General features: G+C 30.2%; 2 protein-coding genes across 2 annotated transcripts in view; both read right to left on the reverse strand.

Moving 5' to 3' along the window:
• The window catches only part of LOC145306934 (uncharacterized), a 43,058-nt gene extending 42,111 nt beyond the window's left edge, over positions 1-947 (reverse strand). Inside the window, exons 1-2 of the mRNA XM_080149273.1 lie at positions 743-947; positions 557-642 (exon numbers count right to left, since the gene is read on the reverse strand). Of these exons, the coding sequence (XP_080005399.1) occupies positions 557-642; positions 743-759 (103 nt within the window). The 5' untranslated portion in view covers positions 760-947. The remainder of the gene's footprint in view (positions 1-556; positions 643-742) is intronic.
• A 586-nt stretch (positions 948-1,533) lies between these two features.
• Positions 1,534-15,678, reverse strand: LOC145306935 (uncharacterized). Its single transcript, XM_080149274.1, has 16 exons — positions 15,199-15,678; positions 14,872-14,949; positions 13,829-13,894; positions 13,557-13,591; positions 12,219-12,354; positions 12,041-12,071; positions 11,284-11,358; positions 11,086-11,201; positions 10,251-10,313; positions 8,782-9,044; positions 7,953-8,303; positions 7,263-7,450; positions 7,006-7,048; positions 6,756-6,793; positions 6,436-6,583; positions 1,534-1,627 (listed from the first exon to the last, which is right to left on the reverse strand). The coding sequence occupies exons 1-16, from the start codon at positions 15,550-15,552 to the stop codon at positions 1,534-1,536; spliced, it is 2,079 nt and encodes a 692-aa protein (XP_080005400.1). The 5' UTR covers positions 15,553-15,678.
• Between the last annotated feature and the right edge of the window lie 1,291 nt (positions 15,679-16,969).

Raw genomic sequence — 16,969 nt, forward strand, 5'->3', positions numbered from 1 at the left:
AATTAATAATTCATATAATTTAAAAAGTTATAAATTGTAAACTTTGTTTTTTTTCTTTCTAATAACCCGCAACCAGGGCTTAACATGTAGTGCATCAGTTTGCTGTCAGGAAGGTGATGGGTTTGAGTCTTGGCTTAAAAAATCATCACTACTGAAGAGGTGAAAATGGTTCTTGCTTCTATGTCAGATGCATAACATAAATAATTAGAGTGGAGGGAATACCTTGTCCAAAAATAGACACAACTTGTTATCATCCACAGTAAGTACTTCTAATCCCAGTTCACAAAAGAGAAAGGTCAACCTCTGGAAATTTTAGGTTGACCTATAGAAGTTTTAGGTTAACCAATTTTATAAAAATTTAATTCATTTTCTGATTAAGATGTAAAATTGTATTGATAATTTACAAGAAAATATGCTGATTTTGATGGTACTTTAGAAAATAAGGGCTGTAAACCCTTTAAAATAATTATTAAGATGTCACGCTATCACGATGTCCATGTTGATTTCAGGTTTTAGTTAGTATCCATCATTTAGGACAGAAAATTTTAAATGGTACCTTGATTAAATGTACACACAGCCTCTTCATAAAATTTACATTCATTTATAGTTGTATGAAGGGCTGTCTTGATTTTTATATTGTTCCTTAATAATAATAGAAGTGTTAATGTTAGATATTTATTATATAAAATAAATTTAATTTATATTATAACTCTAATGCTAAATTTAAAATATGTGATCTTACTCTTTTTTTGTCCACATTTTATGTCTAGGCTTGCAGGTTGAAACAATTTCATCTGCTAGTTTATATTTGACATTGCCAAATTCATAATTGCTGGTGATAATATCATGAAGAACAGACACAGCTGATAATATGAGTATTTTTGTATGAATAATGTGGATGTAATTTTGTAATGTGATTTTTAAATTTCTATATATGGATACAAGGACGTCCAAGCTTTTTTTATTTGGGGGGGGGGGGTAAAATGCCGACAAATTCTTTTACCCCCCCCAACAAAAAATTCCCCCCTCCTAAAAATTTTTTTTAAAATTTTTCTTTTAAATCTAAAATACGAAATATTGGTTTGATTAAACCTCTTGGGGCAAAGCCCCTAGTGGCTAGGGGCGAAGCCGCTAGTTATTATAGATAGTAATAATATTTGGGGGGCAGATGAAAAGGTGTTAAAGTATTGGCCCCCCAACAACAGCTGAAAATCATAAATTGGGGTGCCCCCAACGTAGGGGTAAATTTTACATGGACAATATTTTGGGGGTCCCCAAATTCGGTTTGGGGATTGGGTAATCACCTCTTTATCCCACCCCCCCCCCTTGGACGTCCTTGGTCCAATTATTTTTTATGGCCTAAATTGAAGCAAAATCATTGCAAATTTTGTAAAAAAAATAAATAAATACATTTTTAAGGCATGTATAGGGTTTATTTGATTTTACATTAGTTTTGCTACTATGTCTTATTGCACTATTAGATTAAATTAGATTAGAAACTTAAAATTTTGAAGAAATGGTCCTAATGATTCGTTAATGGGTTAATAGATTCAGGGAAGTATAATTTAATAAATACTTTCCTAGTGTTTCTGGTGATTTTTCCAAGAGTTCACATGCACTCTCATTTCTAAATATTAAAGTTCATAAATTAGTTCTAATGTTTCAATGTCTCAAAATATTTAGTAAATTGCTGGATTTAATGGTCCTAAATTTATTTAGTCTAAAAGTTTAGAATAAGTAAGAGAAAAATATCAGCTGCAATTTGAATTTTAAAACTCATTTTGAAATCAAATCCTTTCTGAAAAAAAATATTAAATTTGTTGTTAAACTGTTTTTAACCTATTTTTAAAAGGTATATCAAAAATATACACCTGTAGAATCACACTGCAGAGCTATTACTAATAGACCACCAAATAACTTTTTTAGGGGATTTTAAAGTTTATTTTTTAACATAGACTGAGAAAGTTTTTACAGATCTTAAGATTCTTTGATTTTGGGGTAAAATTAACAGCTTTTAGAGTGTTTTACTTCATTAACCCTTAACAGTCAGGCCCCTTGCCGCACCTTAATTGGTCAGGTATTATCTCAGTTCAAATTAGAGCTAGAGGGCAAATATTTTTTGTGCAAGTCCCCTGTTTTATGATGAATTTCATGTTTCAGAAAAAAAATCGCTTATTTCGTAATTTTAATAGATGAGAAATATTAAACTTTATTGTTGATCTATTTTTTTATTAATCTATGGAAAATGAGAAAATTATGAATTTTATTAAAAAACGTTTTTATTGCATAAATAATAGGAAATCGTTTATTTTAAAAGAATATGCGTTTTTTAATATTTAATACAAAAATGTTCAAAATTGTGTACGGAAAACCAGTTTTTAATATGATAAAGTCTATTTAAGGAAGCAACAGCTGACCAACAAATCAGTTTACGTACTCGTCTACTATAAGAAAGAGGCTTAGTACTCAATAAGCAGAATTTTATTATAGTAATAGTCGCATTAGATTAACTAGGAAAGAAAATAAAGTTGTGTAATTTTAAACAGTTCTCAATAACATTATATAGAACCAGTTGCGTTTTTGAAGTTTAAGTTACTTATGGTTCTTGATGCTCAGTTGAAATCTTAGTTTATCTATTGTATAGTACTTAAGCTCTTGGAAATATATTAGTGGTATTTTAAGAAAAAAAGAATGACCTTACTTGTCCTTCCTTAATTTTTAAAGTATTTCTATATATATCATATTGTAAAACAAAGTTGATGACCTTCCTTGTTGTCTCTTTATTTTATAATATTTCCTTGGGTTATTTTGTATGGATACAGCAACGTCTAATCTAATCAGAGCTGAAGTGAACAATATTTGTTAAGTTATTATATTGCTATATATTTATAAAGTTAAAGGTTGATTAATTAAATTATTTCCATTGAAGTGAATACTAAATAATACTCAATATTATTTAGCATAATCCAATTTCTTTATTTAAGCAATGGGACAGTTAAAGTAACTTAAAACTCAGATTTAAGACAAGTTGATTAGATTTAAGAGAAAATTCGCCCCACTGTGATTTGGGGAATTTAGGGTTAAAACCACGTTCGTCAGAATTTAGGGTATTTAAGGTCAAATTTAATTCACACACTGGGGTAAATCAGTGAAAATTCAACATTAAGTAAAAATATCTTTTATTTCAGTTCAACATTGGTTCGAACAAGTTCAAATCAGGATGTTTGATTAAAATGTTATATAATAAAATTTATCATTATTTGTTATCATTTTGTTATTAATGTAAATACATTTTTAAATAAAATAAGTCTTGTTTTGTATATAGTTTTGTCTAAGCAAAAAAAAATTCCAAAACATTTCCGACCTTAATTAATTCAAAGTCAATTTTAACTTCCTTCACTCTTTTATTTAACTACCTTTTTTTTAGGTCCTTTTTTACTTAAAAATTTCAAACGGCTGTAATTTTCTTAATTTTGAAGCTAGAAGAAAATCTTTTTTTGCAGAAAATGTCTGTATGTAAATTTTATATTTGAAATATCAAAACATAAATTTCAGCGGCCGCAGCTGTACTTGGCAGATGCCAGCCGCCACAGTAGGCAAAGAAAAGCTTAAGTTTAAAATTTGAAGTCTCTAAGTCAAGATTTCTGAAGACCTGGAGGATCAGGACCTGCAGGATCATACCTGGAACCTGAAATTGACTTTAACACCTATGTTTAAAATGTAATACTAGAGGATATTTTAGTATTTGGTAAGATAAAATGCTTTGTTTAAGTCAAAAAAATATTTTTGCTCTTTACCTGGATGACCCTGCCAGTTTTGTTGGCATCCTGTGCCCGCCAGGATGGAGATATTAAAAAAAATCCAACTCTCAGTTATGTGTCATACCCACACTTAAAAAGTCACGCAGTTTGGGCTCTTTATCTTTCACACACAGAAAATGAGATAGAAAACACCTGAGTGGGAGGGGGGGGGGCAATCAACGCCTCTCCCCCCCCCCCCCACCGTTATGGGTTAATAGTCTACTCTAGTGTAGAATAAAATTAGTTCATTTGATTTAATTAGATTAATTCATTAAAAATAATTCTTTACAATATATCAATGAATTAACATACAAACTATGAAGATTCAGATTTAACAGATAAAAAATCTTAAAAAGAGTATTTTCACAAAGTGACTTATTTACAATATAATTAATGTGATATTATGTGCACACCTTTATCTTCATTGAATGAAATATAATATTAAGTTATTTGTGGCATCATAGGTATGTTTATTATGGTGATAATTCATGCTTGGAAAGCTTGAGAGCTGTCTTTGCATGAGAGTGTCAACATCTATAAATATAGCTAGATGTCCTGTCTTTAGTTAGTTCTGATTTGTCTTTGATGTTGTTAGCTTATGCGCAATATCAATTGGACATAGGAGCTCTAACCGAATAACAGGATAGTTTATATGCTTATAGATCTATTCTTATATATCTATTGTTTTGCCTATTGTGTAAAATAATAACTATTCCGCACCAACAGGGTGATTGTTTTAATTATCCTAGTAGTCAGGCTACTCTATATCTATTGAGTTGTGGTCAAAGACATAGAGGGGGGCCATTTACTTCATTAAATATTTTTTTTATTTTATTAACCCATTAGTGCCGAGCGCCACTTTTATGGGCCGATCGAGCTGAAAGTTTCAGGGAAGCTTTATAATGGTCAAAACGGAATTCGTATTTTTTTGTTTTGCTCTAGTGGCGTGCACAGGAAAGTTGCAAAAAAACCCGGTTCGGCCATAAATACCAACCAGGCATTATTACCCGTTTTGAGCGGTTTCCGCCGGCGTTAAAACCCCGTTTTGCTGTAAAAACCCGGTTTTGCTGTAAAAACCCGGTTATTTCGACCAAAAATCAAAAAATGTAATTTTTAAACGCCAAAGGTGAGATGACCACTTTTTAGAACTTTGATACGATACGAAATTGAAAACTACACAACCTCATGTAATCTATAGAGCTACAAGTATAATACGAAGCGATTTATTTCAAATTTAGTGTTTCGGCTATAGGTGCCGCCGTTTTCGGGTAAAAAAAACCCGTTGCTCGAAGTTTTAAAAGACACACAATACAAAAAAAGAACATACAAAATTTTGGTGTTACATATCAGAAAACGAGAATAAAACTATTGGGTGACACCTATAGAGATTACTAGGGTTTTTAGGGTGGCTCAAACCCTTACTAATGACGTAAACTGTTATTTTTATTGGTTGAAAAGTTAAAACCGGATAATAAATCCGAAACCGAGCCGGGTTTTAAAACTGTCGGGTATTTATGGCCAAGCCGAACCGGGTCATAACAGGGCGTAAAAAAACGATAAAAAAATCATATAAAAAATAATAATTTGAATAAATTGAATTCACAAATAGATGTACTTGTCAATATACATTAGATTTCACAAAAAAAATCAGCGACTTTACTATAAAAACAAAAAAGTTAGAAGGGGTATTTTGAATTTTCATGATTTTCAAATTTTGTTGAGCTATACCGGAAAACGGAAGTAAGCTAAACTGCCTGCTCCAGGGGAAATGAAAGCCAGGGTAGTAGAGGGGGGATTCCAACTGAGAATGATGCAATTATGAAGCCGGAAACCGTTTTTTTTTCCATTTTTCGGAACCGGGTTTTAATGCCCGGTTCGGCACTAATGGGTTAATATCAAAAGAATGAAAACTATACACATAAAAGATACATACTTTTGAAAAATAAAAAGAATGAAAAAATTTGAACAAATATACAGTTTTATAGACTTTGAAATAATGCAGTTAAAAATTTATAATTGTTTCTTGTGTTTAAAAAATATCAGTTACATTGCATTGTAATTTGTTTACTTTTTTTTCAAGTAAACCTTTTAAAGTCGAAAATTATGTTGGATAAAAAGATTTTTTTAGCATATAAAATTGACATAATAATAAATAAATCACAATATATATCAAAAGTGTTTAAAAATAAACTTGAAAAGCTTAATTTCAACATCTATAAGTGTAAAAAAAATATGATTACTGTTATAATCATGATAATCATGAAGAAATCGCATATATTATGTCAAACCTTTATACTATAATAAAAATTAAGATTTTTTAGGTTTCCATTTTTCATATAATATATCCCTGTTATGCTAAAAGTTATGATGGAGGCATAAAACTGTAGACATTAATATTGTGTTTAGAATCTATAAAGATTTTTCCCCAAAAAAGTTAATTGGGGGCCTATTTGTATTCTTAGCTCTGCAATATGATTCTACAGGTGTATATATTCTATATTTTTGATATACATTTTAAAAATAGGTTTAAAAAGTTTTAATATGGAATATACAATAGAAGTCAAAATAATATTTAAGCAAGAAATTAATGAATATTTTTGTAGCCCTAGAATATTATTTTTTTAACATGAATTACCTGGCAATTGCATTTTCAATGTCTTGCATTAGTTGATCTATTGCTGTTCTATTTATGTTTTCTTGGACTTCAACAAATCCGGATTCCTTGGAAGTTTCCATAATTGACAGTACAAAAGATGTAATGATGAAACCAAGAAGAAGAAAACCTAAACATAGTAACATGTAACTGTAACTGTAATACTAGACTTGAGCACATAAATATTTTTTAGGGGGGGGGGGGGGATCATACAAATTTCTTATTTATATTACCTTACTACCTATAATAAATTGTGAGATTGAAACCACCAGAACATCTTTTGCTTACAGTGTAAATCCTACCTGCAGCCAAATCAATAACTCTTCTCTTGAAAAACCACCTAAAAAAACAAGTTGAATTCTAAAGATTGAAGATATTAAAAGAACTTTTGATAGCACCTATCTGAATCACAGTGTAAATTACAGCCTAGATCAAACTGCATATTTTGATAATTATCTATACTTTAAAAGATCTTCCAAAATTAGTCTGCTAGGAAGTTGTTGTTCTCAAACAAAATATTAAAATCAATGATTTTTAAAAATTAATTCTTACCTTTTCAAATTTTTAATTCCAAACATATCACCAATATTTCTATCTAAAAAACAATGTATGAATCAGTGATTACTTCTGAAGTATTTAAATATTTGGATAAAAAACATTTTTTAGGGGATTTGGTAAAATTTATTATAATTTTAAACAATTTCTTGGCACACTCATCTTTATTGGCATCGTACCCACCCGAGATGTCCTTTGTTAGTTTTTGTGGTCTTCCAGGTGTCTTAGATGAGAAAAAAATTCCTCTGACTAACCTGTAGTTTTTCCTACTGTTTCCTGAGTGACCTTATTATTTTCAATAAACAAGAAATTGACCCAACATGTCTTGAATATCAAATATTGAATAAATTCAATACTTGATATCACAAGACATGTGGTAATTGTCATCCACAGAATCTCCTGAAGAATTTGTAACTTTCTGGCTCTTTCTGCACAGTTCCACCTAAATATATAAACTATTTTTTCCAAAGAAAATAATTAAATGTATTTAACAATGATTAATGAATATCTAGGTACATAATATTAATTTTAAAAAGTAATAATGGAAAAAAATAAATCTTTTTTTATCTTTGTACCAGTATTAAGAGTGTGTTTGTTAGTTGATCAATTCTAAAAAAAAATCTGACCAGAAAGCCTAAGAAAATGTTGGATCATGGAAAGAAAACAAAGTTGCCAGTTTCATCTATTTTCACAGTAGCTTTTGAAGGGTTATTTTAGGTTAGGTTAGGTTAAGTAAATATTAATGATTGCCCCGCAGGGTTAGAAAATATGCCCAGCAGGGCTAGAGCCCCCTGCAGGGGCTAGAAATAGGAGAAAGGCTAATGTGAAAAAATGACGGAACCTGAAACTTCATTTTCTTTCCATGATCCAAAATGTCTATGGACCATACATGATCAGATTTCAAAACCTGAGTTTTTCATTGGAAATTATAATCATAATCTTACCACAAGTCTGGTGGAAGAAATGGAATGACTTGTTTTGTAATCAGATATTGCAGTGCAACAACCAATACAATCAGAATGCAAGCAATTACTTTGTTTATAATTCTGGACTTCTGGATATTTTCTGCAGAATTTTTTTTGGAATTTTCAGAAAAAATATTTTGGTGAAAGGTAGGTACTGGAATAAACAGAAAAGAGCGGTCTCCAAGATCATGATTACAACTTTGTACTCCATTGAACAATGTAGCCAGTGAGGGAAAGATAAACACCATCAAGCACAAAGAAGAAGTTACTATGAATACTCCAAACTTCCAGCTAAGGCTGAAAACTATAATGCTCACCATTGTGGCCAACCTATCAAAATAACAAATATTAGAAAAACTCGAATTATTTAAACTTTTTTCCAAGAATTTTATTAGCCAACAGTTATACATATTATATATTATCCATTAAGTCAATTTTAAGCAAACATCCAAGTAGCATTTTACGTGTAAGCTTTCTAAATGAATATTGAATAATGTTTATATATAGGAAAGTCTACGCAAATTCTTTCCACTATGGCTTAAAAACTAATTAATATCCAATGTTTCCTCTAACAATGTTCCATCTTCCTAATTATTACTTAGAGACAATTTTCAAGGAATTTTAAAACTTTTCTGCAATAAATGGTGGGTAGGTTTGAATAAGGCAAGGAAGTGTAAAATTTACCTCTTCAAAGTAGAAATTGATTTGAATATTAAATAAAAAAAAACAATTTACTTGATAAAGAAGTTATTCTTTATCTACAGTTAAATTAAGTGTACTTAGAGTTAAGAGTCATTTATAACCAAACCTTGCAATAATATCCACAGAACTCCTAACCATCAGAACAAACTTGTCAATAATCTTTTGCTCTATCTGGGTCACATTTATTTTGTAACTGCTGAGCCCCCAGATTATTGTTACTATTGATGTTGTGATACTGATAATGTCCAGATAATAACTGCTGTCATCCAGGAATTCATAAGTGCCTGGTAATGTTAGGAATATTTTGAAGAGAATGATACCAGATTGAAGGAAAAGTTGCAATATGGATTCAACACATACCTCATACAACTGTAATAAAAATCTAAATTAATGAGGTTAAAACAGTTTTTAAAAACATTATACACTCCACCTAAAAAAATCACAGGGTAAATTAAACATTCTATGAATATGGTCGCCAAGTTGGATATGGTCCTATGGAGATCCTATGGAGCTTACAATAATATAGTTTCTTTTAGAAATTTACAGGGATAAGGGATGGGAAACGTAAGAAAATATTATTTCAGGCCTATTTCAAGCCTAGGCCTATTTCTAGCCTAATAAACCAGTTTTGGGATGGCGCAGTGATTCGTATAAAACACTAATGAAAAGTAGATAAAGTATAGAATCAAATTCAGGTAGCTAGTTTAAAGTAAAAAACATAATTTTTTATAAACCTATATATTAATGGCTTTTGTTAAAATGAAGTTTTTTCTCTCCCAAAATTTTTTTATCTTTTACTTTGGTAATTGAACTGTCAGAAAGCTAACGTTGGGTTTCCCTCAGACAGATTTTAGTTTGTATTATTTGCATTTTTATTGAGTAAAAATTTTATTTGAAAATTTCATTGCTAATTAAAATTCAAAATAAACAAATTAATATGCACTTGGGTAACATTTTATCAAGTTCTTTGGATACTATTACGTAGTGATAGATTTGTACTGTGTTGTATTGTACATATATTAGGGTTAAGGTGTTGTATCAATTCCGTATTAATTTTTAAAAATTCAAAATACAACATCTAATTTATAAACTACCAAATGAAAATTCGTAGCTACCTTCTTTCCAAAAAATAATCCCGTTATTTTTGTTTTTTCTATATGGCTCTTTTTTTAATGTTTAACTCTAAGCAGATTTTATAATTAAGCTAATGTGATCTAACACCATTTATATTTATTTTTTAGTAGCAGACAAAATCATTATTTTTTCTAGAATTGTCTGCTTCTAAAATTTCCGCCAATTGGTGATTGGTTGTTACAAACAGGCCGATTCTTATTGGTTTAGAGCGATAGCTACTTGGGAGCGTCCATCAGTTTGATAGGAATTTGTAATAGTTGCAATATCCCTTTAGAATCTAGGCTGGTACCTAATTAATGGCCAGGTTTCCTATCCCTTATCCCTGGAAATTTACTATACTGTCATTTCTTACTTAAAGGGATTGAGAAGCAAATAGTCTTTACACCAATTTTTAATAAAACCAGGAAATATATTACTTTTATTTTGATTTATAAAAGTTACCTTTTCTCTTTGATATTCTTTCTTCTTTTTATCATCATGCGGATTCATAAAACATTGTAATCCCTTAATAATTATTAAGACTGTGTTTATCTGTAAAGTATCTAGACATTTGCTAAATGTACTTCTTTAAAGGAAGTCTGTAGAAAATAAACTACATAAATGCTAAAACACTGCCACAAGTAGATCCAATACACCAAATATGAAGCATCCAGCTTCAATAACAAAAAGCAATAGGCATTTAAAATGACATTTTATGCAGTTGAAATATTTAATTTTTTTAACCCTCACACAAAATTTTAATATTAAATTTCACAAGCTAGAAGCAAAATTGGGTATAATGTTAGAAGCATCCTTTTGTAAAGTACTTTATCAATAGTACATTAATTAATGTATATTACAGAGAAAAAATTTATATTATCTTTATCACTTTTTAGTATTTTAGTTTGTTACAGTAAAATATTAGTTTTTTTAACTTTGCTGCCAGATTTTATGTTTAGTCACAGAAGATAGGCTGAATTTTTTGAGAGATTTTGACTATAAAAAGTTGTGTTTTTATTTTAAAGATATAATAAGTTATTGGCATTCTAACTTTGTGCCCAAAATAATAGCAAGATTTAATATTTACATATCTAATTGATTTAAATATATTTGTAAAATTAGAATATAAAAGGTTAAGTGGGTTGAGTGAATTTTATATGAGTTGCTTTTGAATAAACATAGCAAAATATTTTTTTTTATTATAAACAATTAATGATGGTTAAATGCAGTCAATGACTTCATAAATATTTTGATTTGGATAAAAAATCTATTTATATAATTATAAAGTTTTGAATACCTTGAACACCATTACAGGCTGATAAAAAAATGCCAACAAGATTTTTTTCCAATCCCAAGTTTTCTTTAATAACAAATCCAGTATAAGTGATATGCTTGGTAGGACTAATATGAAAACTAAAAGGTAAAAAGACGTTAGTAAAAATTTTGAATAAAGTCTTATAAAATTTGTAAAAAAAATGGCAAATGAAATGAGAACCTGATGCAATGAATCCAATTGAATTTGTCTGTTCTTTACCAAACTTTGTATATCTGTATGTGTAGTTGGCAACTTCTGAATGTGCAATTAAACAAATTATCTAAATTAATTCCATAAGCCCTCTGCTAACAATATAGAAAGATACACATTTTATAAGTATAATATTTGTTTATGTTGAAAATTAAATCCTTTATACTCCATATTCTGAGTAAAATAAATATTTTTATCTAAAACTGTTTTAGATCTTTTTGCATATAAATTGTGCTATATGGTGTTATTTTCCTTTTTGTTGTTATTTATTTGTTGTTTAAAGATTTTAAATTACAAGTTCTATTTTTTTCTTTAATCATTAATTTTTTAGTTCTACCACTCTTTATTGACCTTCAGTAATCTAAATCAATTTATAGCAATTTAGCAAAACAAATTTATAACAATCTAAACTAAAGGCATAAAGTGTAAACAATAATTTGGGTTTGGTGATTTTATTTTGGGGGGGGGAAGCATCAGCTAATTTCCCTGAAGAGCAGAGCCTAATCAGTTCAGGGGTTTCTATGATCTTAGGCTTCTATTAGATGGATAGAAATTATTCTGTATTAAATTATTGATAATTTAAGGAAATTGGAGAGAAGTTTTGAAACTTATCTAGAAAATCATTGAATTAGTCAAAAAAAGCAGTTATTGAGAAGCGGTGCTGCTAAAACTTGTAGATTATCCGCGGAGAGAAGAAAATAAAAAAATATATTTATTTGAACATTTCCTGTTTGCTGAGTATACTCTACATATTCATTCTAAAACAAATAACAGATAATATTTATATATTGCAAAATAAGATAAATATATTAATGAATATAATATATATTTGTATTAAGCAATAAGACACCTAAACATGGAATTATTTTATCATATCAAAATTCAATATATCTAAATTTCCTTACCCAATTAAAACTAGAATTGATCCAGTAATTGGTGGTAACAAAGATGTCACTGGTAAAATCCCAGGCAGGCAAACAAACATCAAGAACCAAGAACACAAAATTTGCCCAAGTCATCAATTTCCATAGTTTTACCAAACTAAAAATAAATAAAATCCTTTTTGGTTCAATTTGGTTGAAATGAAATAGTATTAGATGTTAGGGCATAGTTGAAAAAAAGAGAAAAAAATTAAAAAGGTAAAACAAAGATTAAATTAAACAAGGATGACAACATCCATAAGTAGCGAAGCTAAAATCTATAATAAAATATACAGATGGACAAAATGATTTATAGAGCTGATTAACTGTTATCATAATAAAGAAAAGAAAGAGAGATATATGCAAAAACTTAAAATCGCGAAACCTTAAAAAAAATAAGGTTTATGTCTGAAAGTTTTAAAAGAAAAGCAGCTTAAAAGCAGTCAGACTACCAAAGATTTTTCATACCTAAGTATGGAGCATAAAGAAGGTAATATTGGCAAGAAGTTTCAGTAGTGTATTTTTTGTAGAAGCTGAGAAAATCTGTTGCAAAAAGTAAAAGCTGCTAAAAAGCTGTTTAAAAGCAGTCCGGCCACTATTGATGATGTTTACTTAATTATGCTAAATACTGTTGGGAATGTTGACAAGAAGTTGCAGCCTTATGTATATACTTAATTATGCCTCATACTGATGGAAATGTTGACAAAAAGGTTCAACCTTCTCTCTTTTGCAAGAGCCAAGAAAATCAGTTTTGAAATTTAAAAGTGGCTAAAAAGCTGCATAAAAACAGTCTGACCGCTACAGATGTTTTATACTTAATTATGCTACATTATGATAGAAATGTTGCCAAAAAATTTCAGCCTTCTAACTTTTCTAGGAGCTGAGAAAATCACGTTTCCCACAAAACGTTTCAGACATACAGAGGGACATTTCAAATTATACAGTATCTTTGCTACTAGAAATAGGAAGAATTGCACTTTCCCTGCACCCTCAAACAAACATTACAGGTTTAATTCTAAATTAATAATTTATGTGAAATATAACAAATATATTCTAATATATTTCTAAATATTTGAATGTTTAATGTACAGCATGTGTGAACAAAATAAAATGTTTTTATTTGAGCATATTTCTGCTCTAAAGTTAAAAATAATAATAAGATTTGTTTCTTTATAGCCAACAGTGCATTGCAGAGGATAGACACACAAACACACAATATTAAGCAGCTTTACTTTTAAAAACAACTAATTAATAAGATATATTTTAAATTATTATTATTACATTAACACTTAAATTTTTGTTTTTAATACATAAAATGCTTACCTTGGATATCTTTTTGTGAAGTATCCTTCCTTAACCTAAAAATTTTTCAAAATGAAGAAATATTTTGGTAGTGTATTACAGAAATTTTTATTTAGAAAGTGGTGCAATATTTTTCAATGTTTCTTACTTTTACTTTTTTTAAATGAATAGATTTTAATAATTCCTACTGTGTTAAGAGAAAAAAATAATTTTGTAAATCAATCATCTATTTTTAAATTTCTTCATGATCACTTGATTAGGCACTCACTGATATGGATAAGAAACAGGAATACCTTATCAACAATAAATCCATTTTTATCTTCTATAGCAGAATCTTTGCAACTAGATTTGATCTCTTCCTGTAATGTGAAACACACTTATAATCCAGTTTTTTTTTTAGTATTTTAGGTATTACTAGCAGCTTCGCCCCTAGCATATAGGGCCTTCACCCCAAGTCGTGTATGAAAGTCCAACCCCCTCCCCTTTTTGTTATTGTGTGTCATTATTCAGTTACCAATCTAAACATCATGTGAATAATGTGTATAATATATAATATAATAAAATAAATTTGAAATACAGTTTCATCCTTTGTATTTTAATCAAAAATGCAGCGAAATTGTTTCTCTGTTGCAACATTTCTTGTCTTGCAAAAAAACATATACTTTTATCTATTTAAAACTCTCCTCTGTACATTTATTTAATACCTTTTAAAAGATGTCAACTTTTAAAATTTTAAAAAGCCGATTTATTTTTCTTATGGTGATTTTTTTTTTTGGGGGGGGGGGGTTAATGGGGGCTTCGCTCTATGGTGGTGTGGGGTTCCCTCACCCCAATAACTGGTTTTTGTTTACAAAAATGAAAAAAATGTAAATTTTTGAAAGTGGGGATTTTTTGTTTTTGGGTGACCCACTCCCCAAGAAAATAGCATAAAACCACCAGAAGACCAGTAGGTATATTCCAAGAAGGGTGAAACCCAATTTGTTCAGTTTTTAATTTTTATTTTTTTTGGGGGGGTGGGGGTTGAAGGTGTCTCAACCCCCATGAAAATAGCTTAAAACAATCACAGGACCAGTTGGTATATTCCCTGAAGAGTAGAGTTCAATTGGTTCAGCGGTTACAGAGATCTTAAGCTTCAGACATACAGACGGACAGACATCAAGCTACTTTGTATTTTAGATGACTGTGGTAGATTAGAACACAAATAAGAGGTTTGTTGTTATCTTAGCATTTAAAAGTCACATTTTTTTAAATTTCTGTCCAGAATGTGTAAAACAGAAGTGTAAGACACAATACAAAGATTGTAATTGACAAATGTGAATAATGAAGAAAATATTACCTTTGAATACCTAACTTTCCCCTCTCCTAAGTTTAATGATACAGTATCATTGCAGCTTTGGTTTTCCCTGGTTTCAACCTAAATAAAATTTAAACTATAATTACTTAGTGCCTGCGGAAGCATGGTGGGTGGAGGTTGGGTATGGATAAAATCTTCCCTACTATATTATAATATGGCTCTCATCAAAGTTTTATTTATATTAGGAAATTTAGTTTCTTTTATACACAATTAGCACATAGCTGATGTTTAAGGTTATCAAAAAGCTAACTACACTCAATACTTTGCTTTGTTACAAAAGAATTTTTATCTTAGAATAGTTTAATGTACCTTTAAATATTGTAGATCTTCTGCTTGATTTGATGATGCCAATTCATGAGTTGGGTCTTCTTCTGGGTTTAATAATGCCACTTGGTGAGGTGAGTCATCTTCTGGGTTTGATGATAACAATTGATTAGTTGAGTCTTCTTCTGGTTTTGATAATGCCACATGATGAGGTAAGTCCTCTCCTTGGTTTGATAATACCAACTGATGCAGTGAGTCTTCTCCTGGCTTGGATTCCAACTGTTTAGTCATATCTTCAGCTTGCTTTGCTAAAACCATCTGATTAGTTGAGTCAGTTGGGTTTGATAATCCCAGCTGATTAGGTAAACCATCTGTTTCATCAGTTTTCTTTGAGGTCATTTTCTTAAAAAAAAAAGTTGCAAGTTATCGAACACAGTAAAAGTGTCTGACTGATTATGATGTAAAAAAAAAATAGCCAATAAGAGGCCACTATAAATTTTACCATTGCACATAGGGGCAACAAGGGGATTCAATTCACCACCCCCAAATCAAGTTTTAATCATTCTATGAGTTTTATCATACCCAATGTACATCAGGTTTCAAAGGAATCGTAAAAATACGCTTTTTAAGTAAGCTTTCTAATGCCTGAAAGTCAAGAAATGCAAAAATTTTCTTACAGAAAAAGGTATATTTTTTGTATTTCACCAACAATTTAAAAGTATTATAAAATCTCTTAGAATTAACGTAATTAGACAAAATAACTTCAGGTGAGTCATGAACTACATGTATTTTGACAATATAAAAGAAAAAAGCACAATTTAAAGAAATAAGTCCTAAATAATTCTAGTTGAAGTTAAGATTTTAGTTTTTTTTTTGTTTGTTTTATAATCAACATTTAAGTAGACAGTTAGAGGAAACATGTTTTCACAGGTTGCCACCGGCTAAAAATACGATATTTGATTGCCCAAAGACATATTATAATCGCCTGTACTGGTTTCATTTACCCCCCCGCGCCCCCGTAGGGGTTTTTAGCGCGTTTTCTGAGGGTGGGTGCACGAAAAGTTTGTAAGAAAAAGCTTTTAAATGCGCTTTTAAAGTCAAAACTTAAGATATAATTCAATTAAATAAAGACACAACAAGGATGACAACATCCATAAGTAGCGAAGCACAAAAAATTGTGGATGGGAATACGTAGAAGTAGATTTAAAGTGTATTTATTAAAATCAAGAATAGATTTATTGGAGAAAATAAACACGAAACCTTGATTTATTTTGTATGATGAAGATGGTTAAAGTAAATTACATACTAGATGCACATGCTTGTGGTATGGTCAGACCTCCCAGTGGTGCAAGCGGGAACACTCCCACCCGGGAGTGGCAAACAGGCCAGGAGGCCAAGGAGGAGAAGTCTGGAGATGTATTTCGTGCAGAAAGAACCGCCAGATACCTTTTTTTGGCAACAGAGGGAATGGAAACTAGCCAAATCCTTTCCCTCTTTAAAAACATGTCGGCTTAAGACCATCAATACACTTTCAACTACTACTACCAAAGACAGACGAAGAACAGAGGCTGAGATTAAAATAAAACTAAGGACAATCCACCCCAACCCAGGACCCAGAGACAAGACAGAGGAGGGAAAGAGACGGAGACGAGAAAGGAGGAATACTAGGAGAACAGAAAAGAGACAAGCCAGAGAAAATACTGACCAGAACAGGAGAACAGACCAGGCCCTAAATATCATCACCTGGAATGCTCAGAGAGTATCACTAAGACAACAGAACAGAAGGAGACTGAGAGCAATGGCAGACAGAGCTAAC

This window comes from Acartia tonsa, chromosome 15, assembly GCF_053477335.1.
Source record: "Acartia tonsa isolate MP-2025a chromosome 15, ASM5347733v1, whole genome shotgun sequence".
NCBI lineage: Eukaryota > Metazoa > Arthropoda > Copepoda > Calanoida > Acartiidae > Acartia > Acartia tonsa.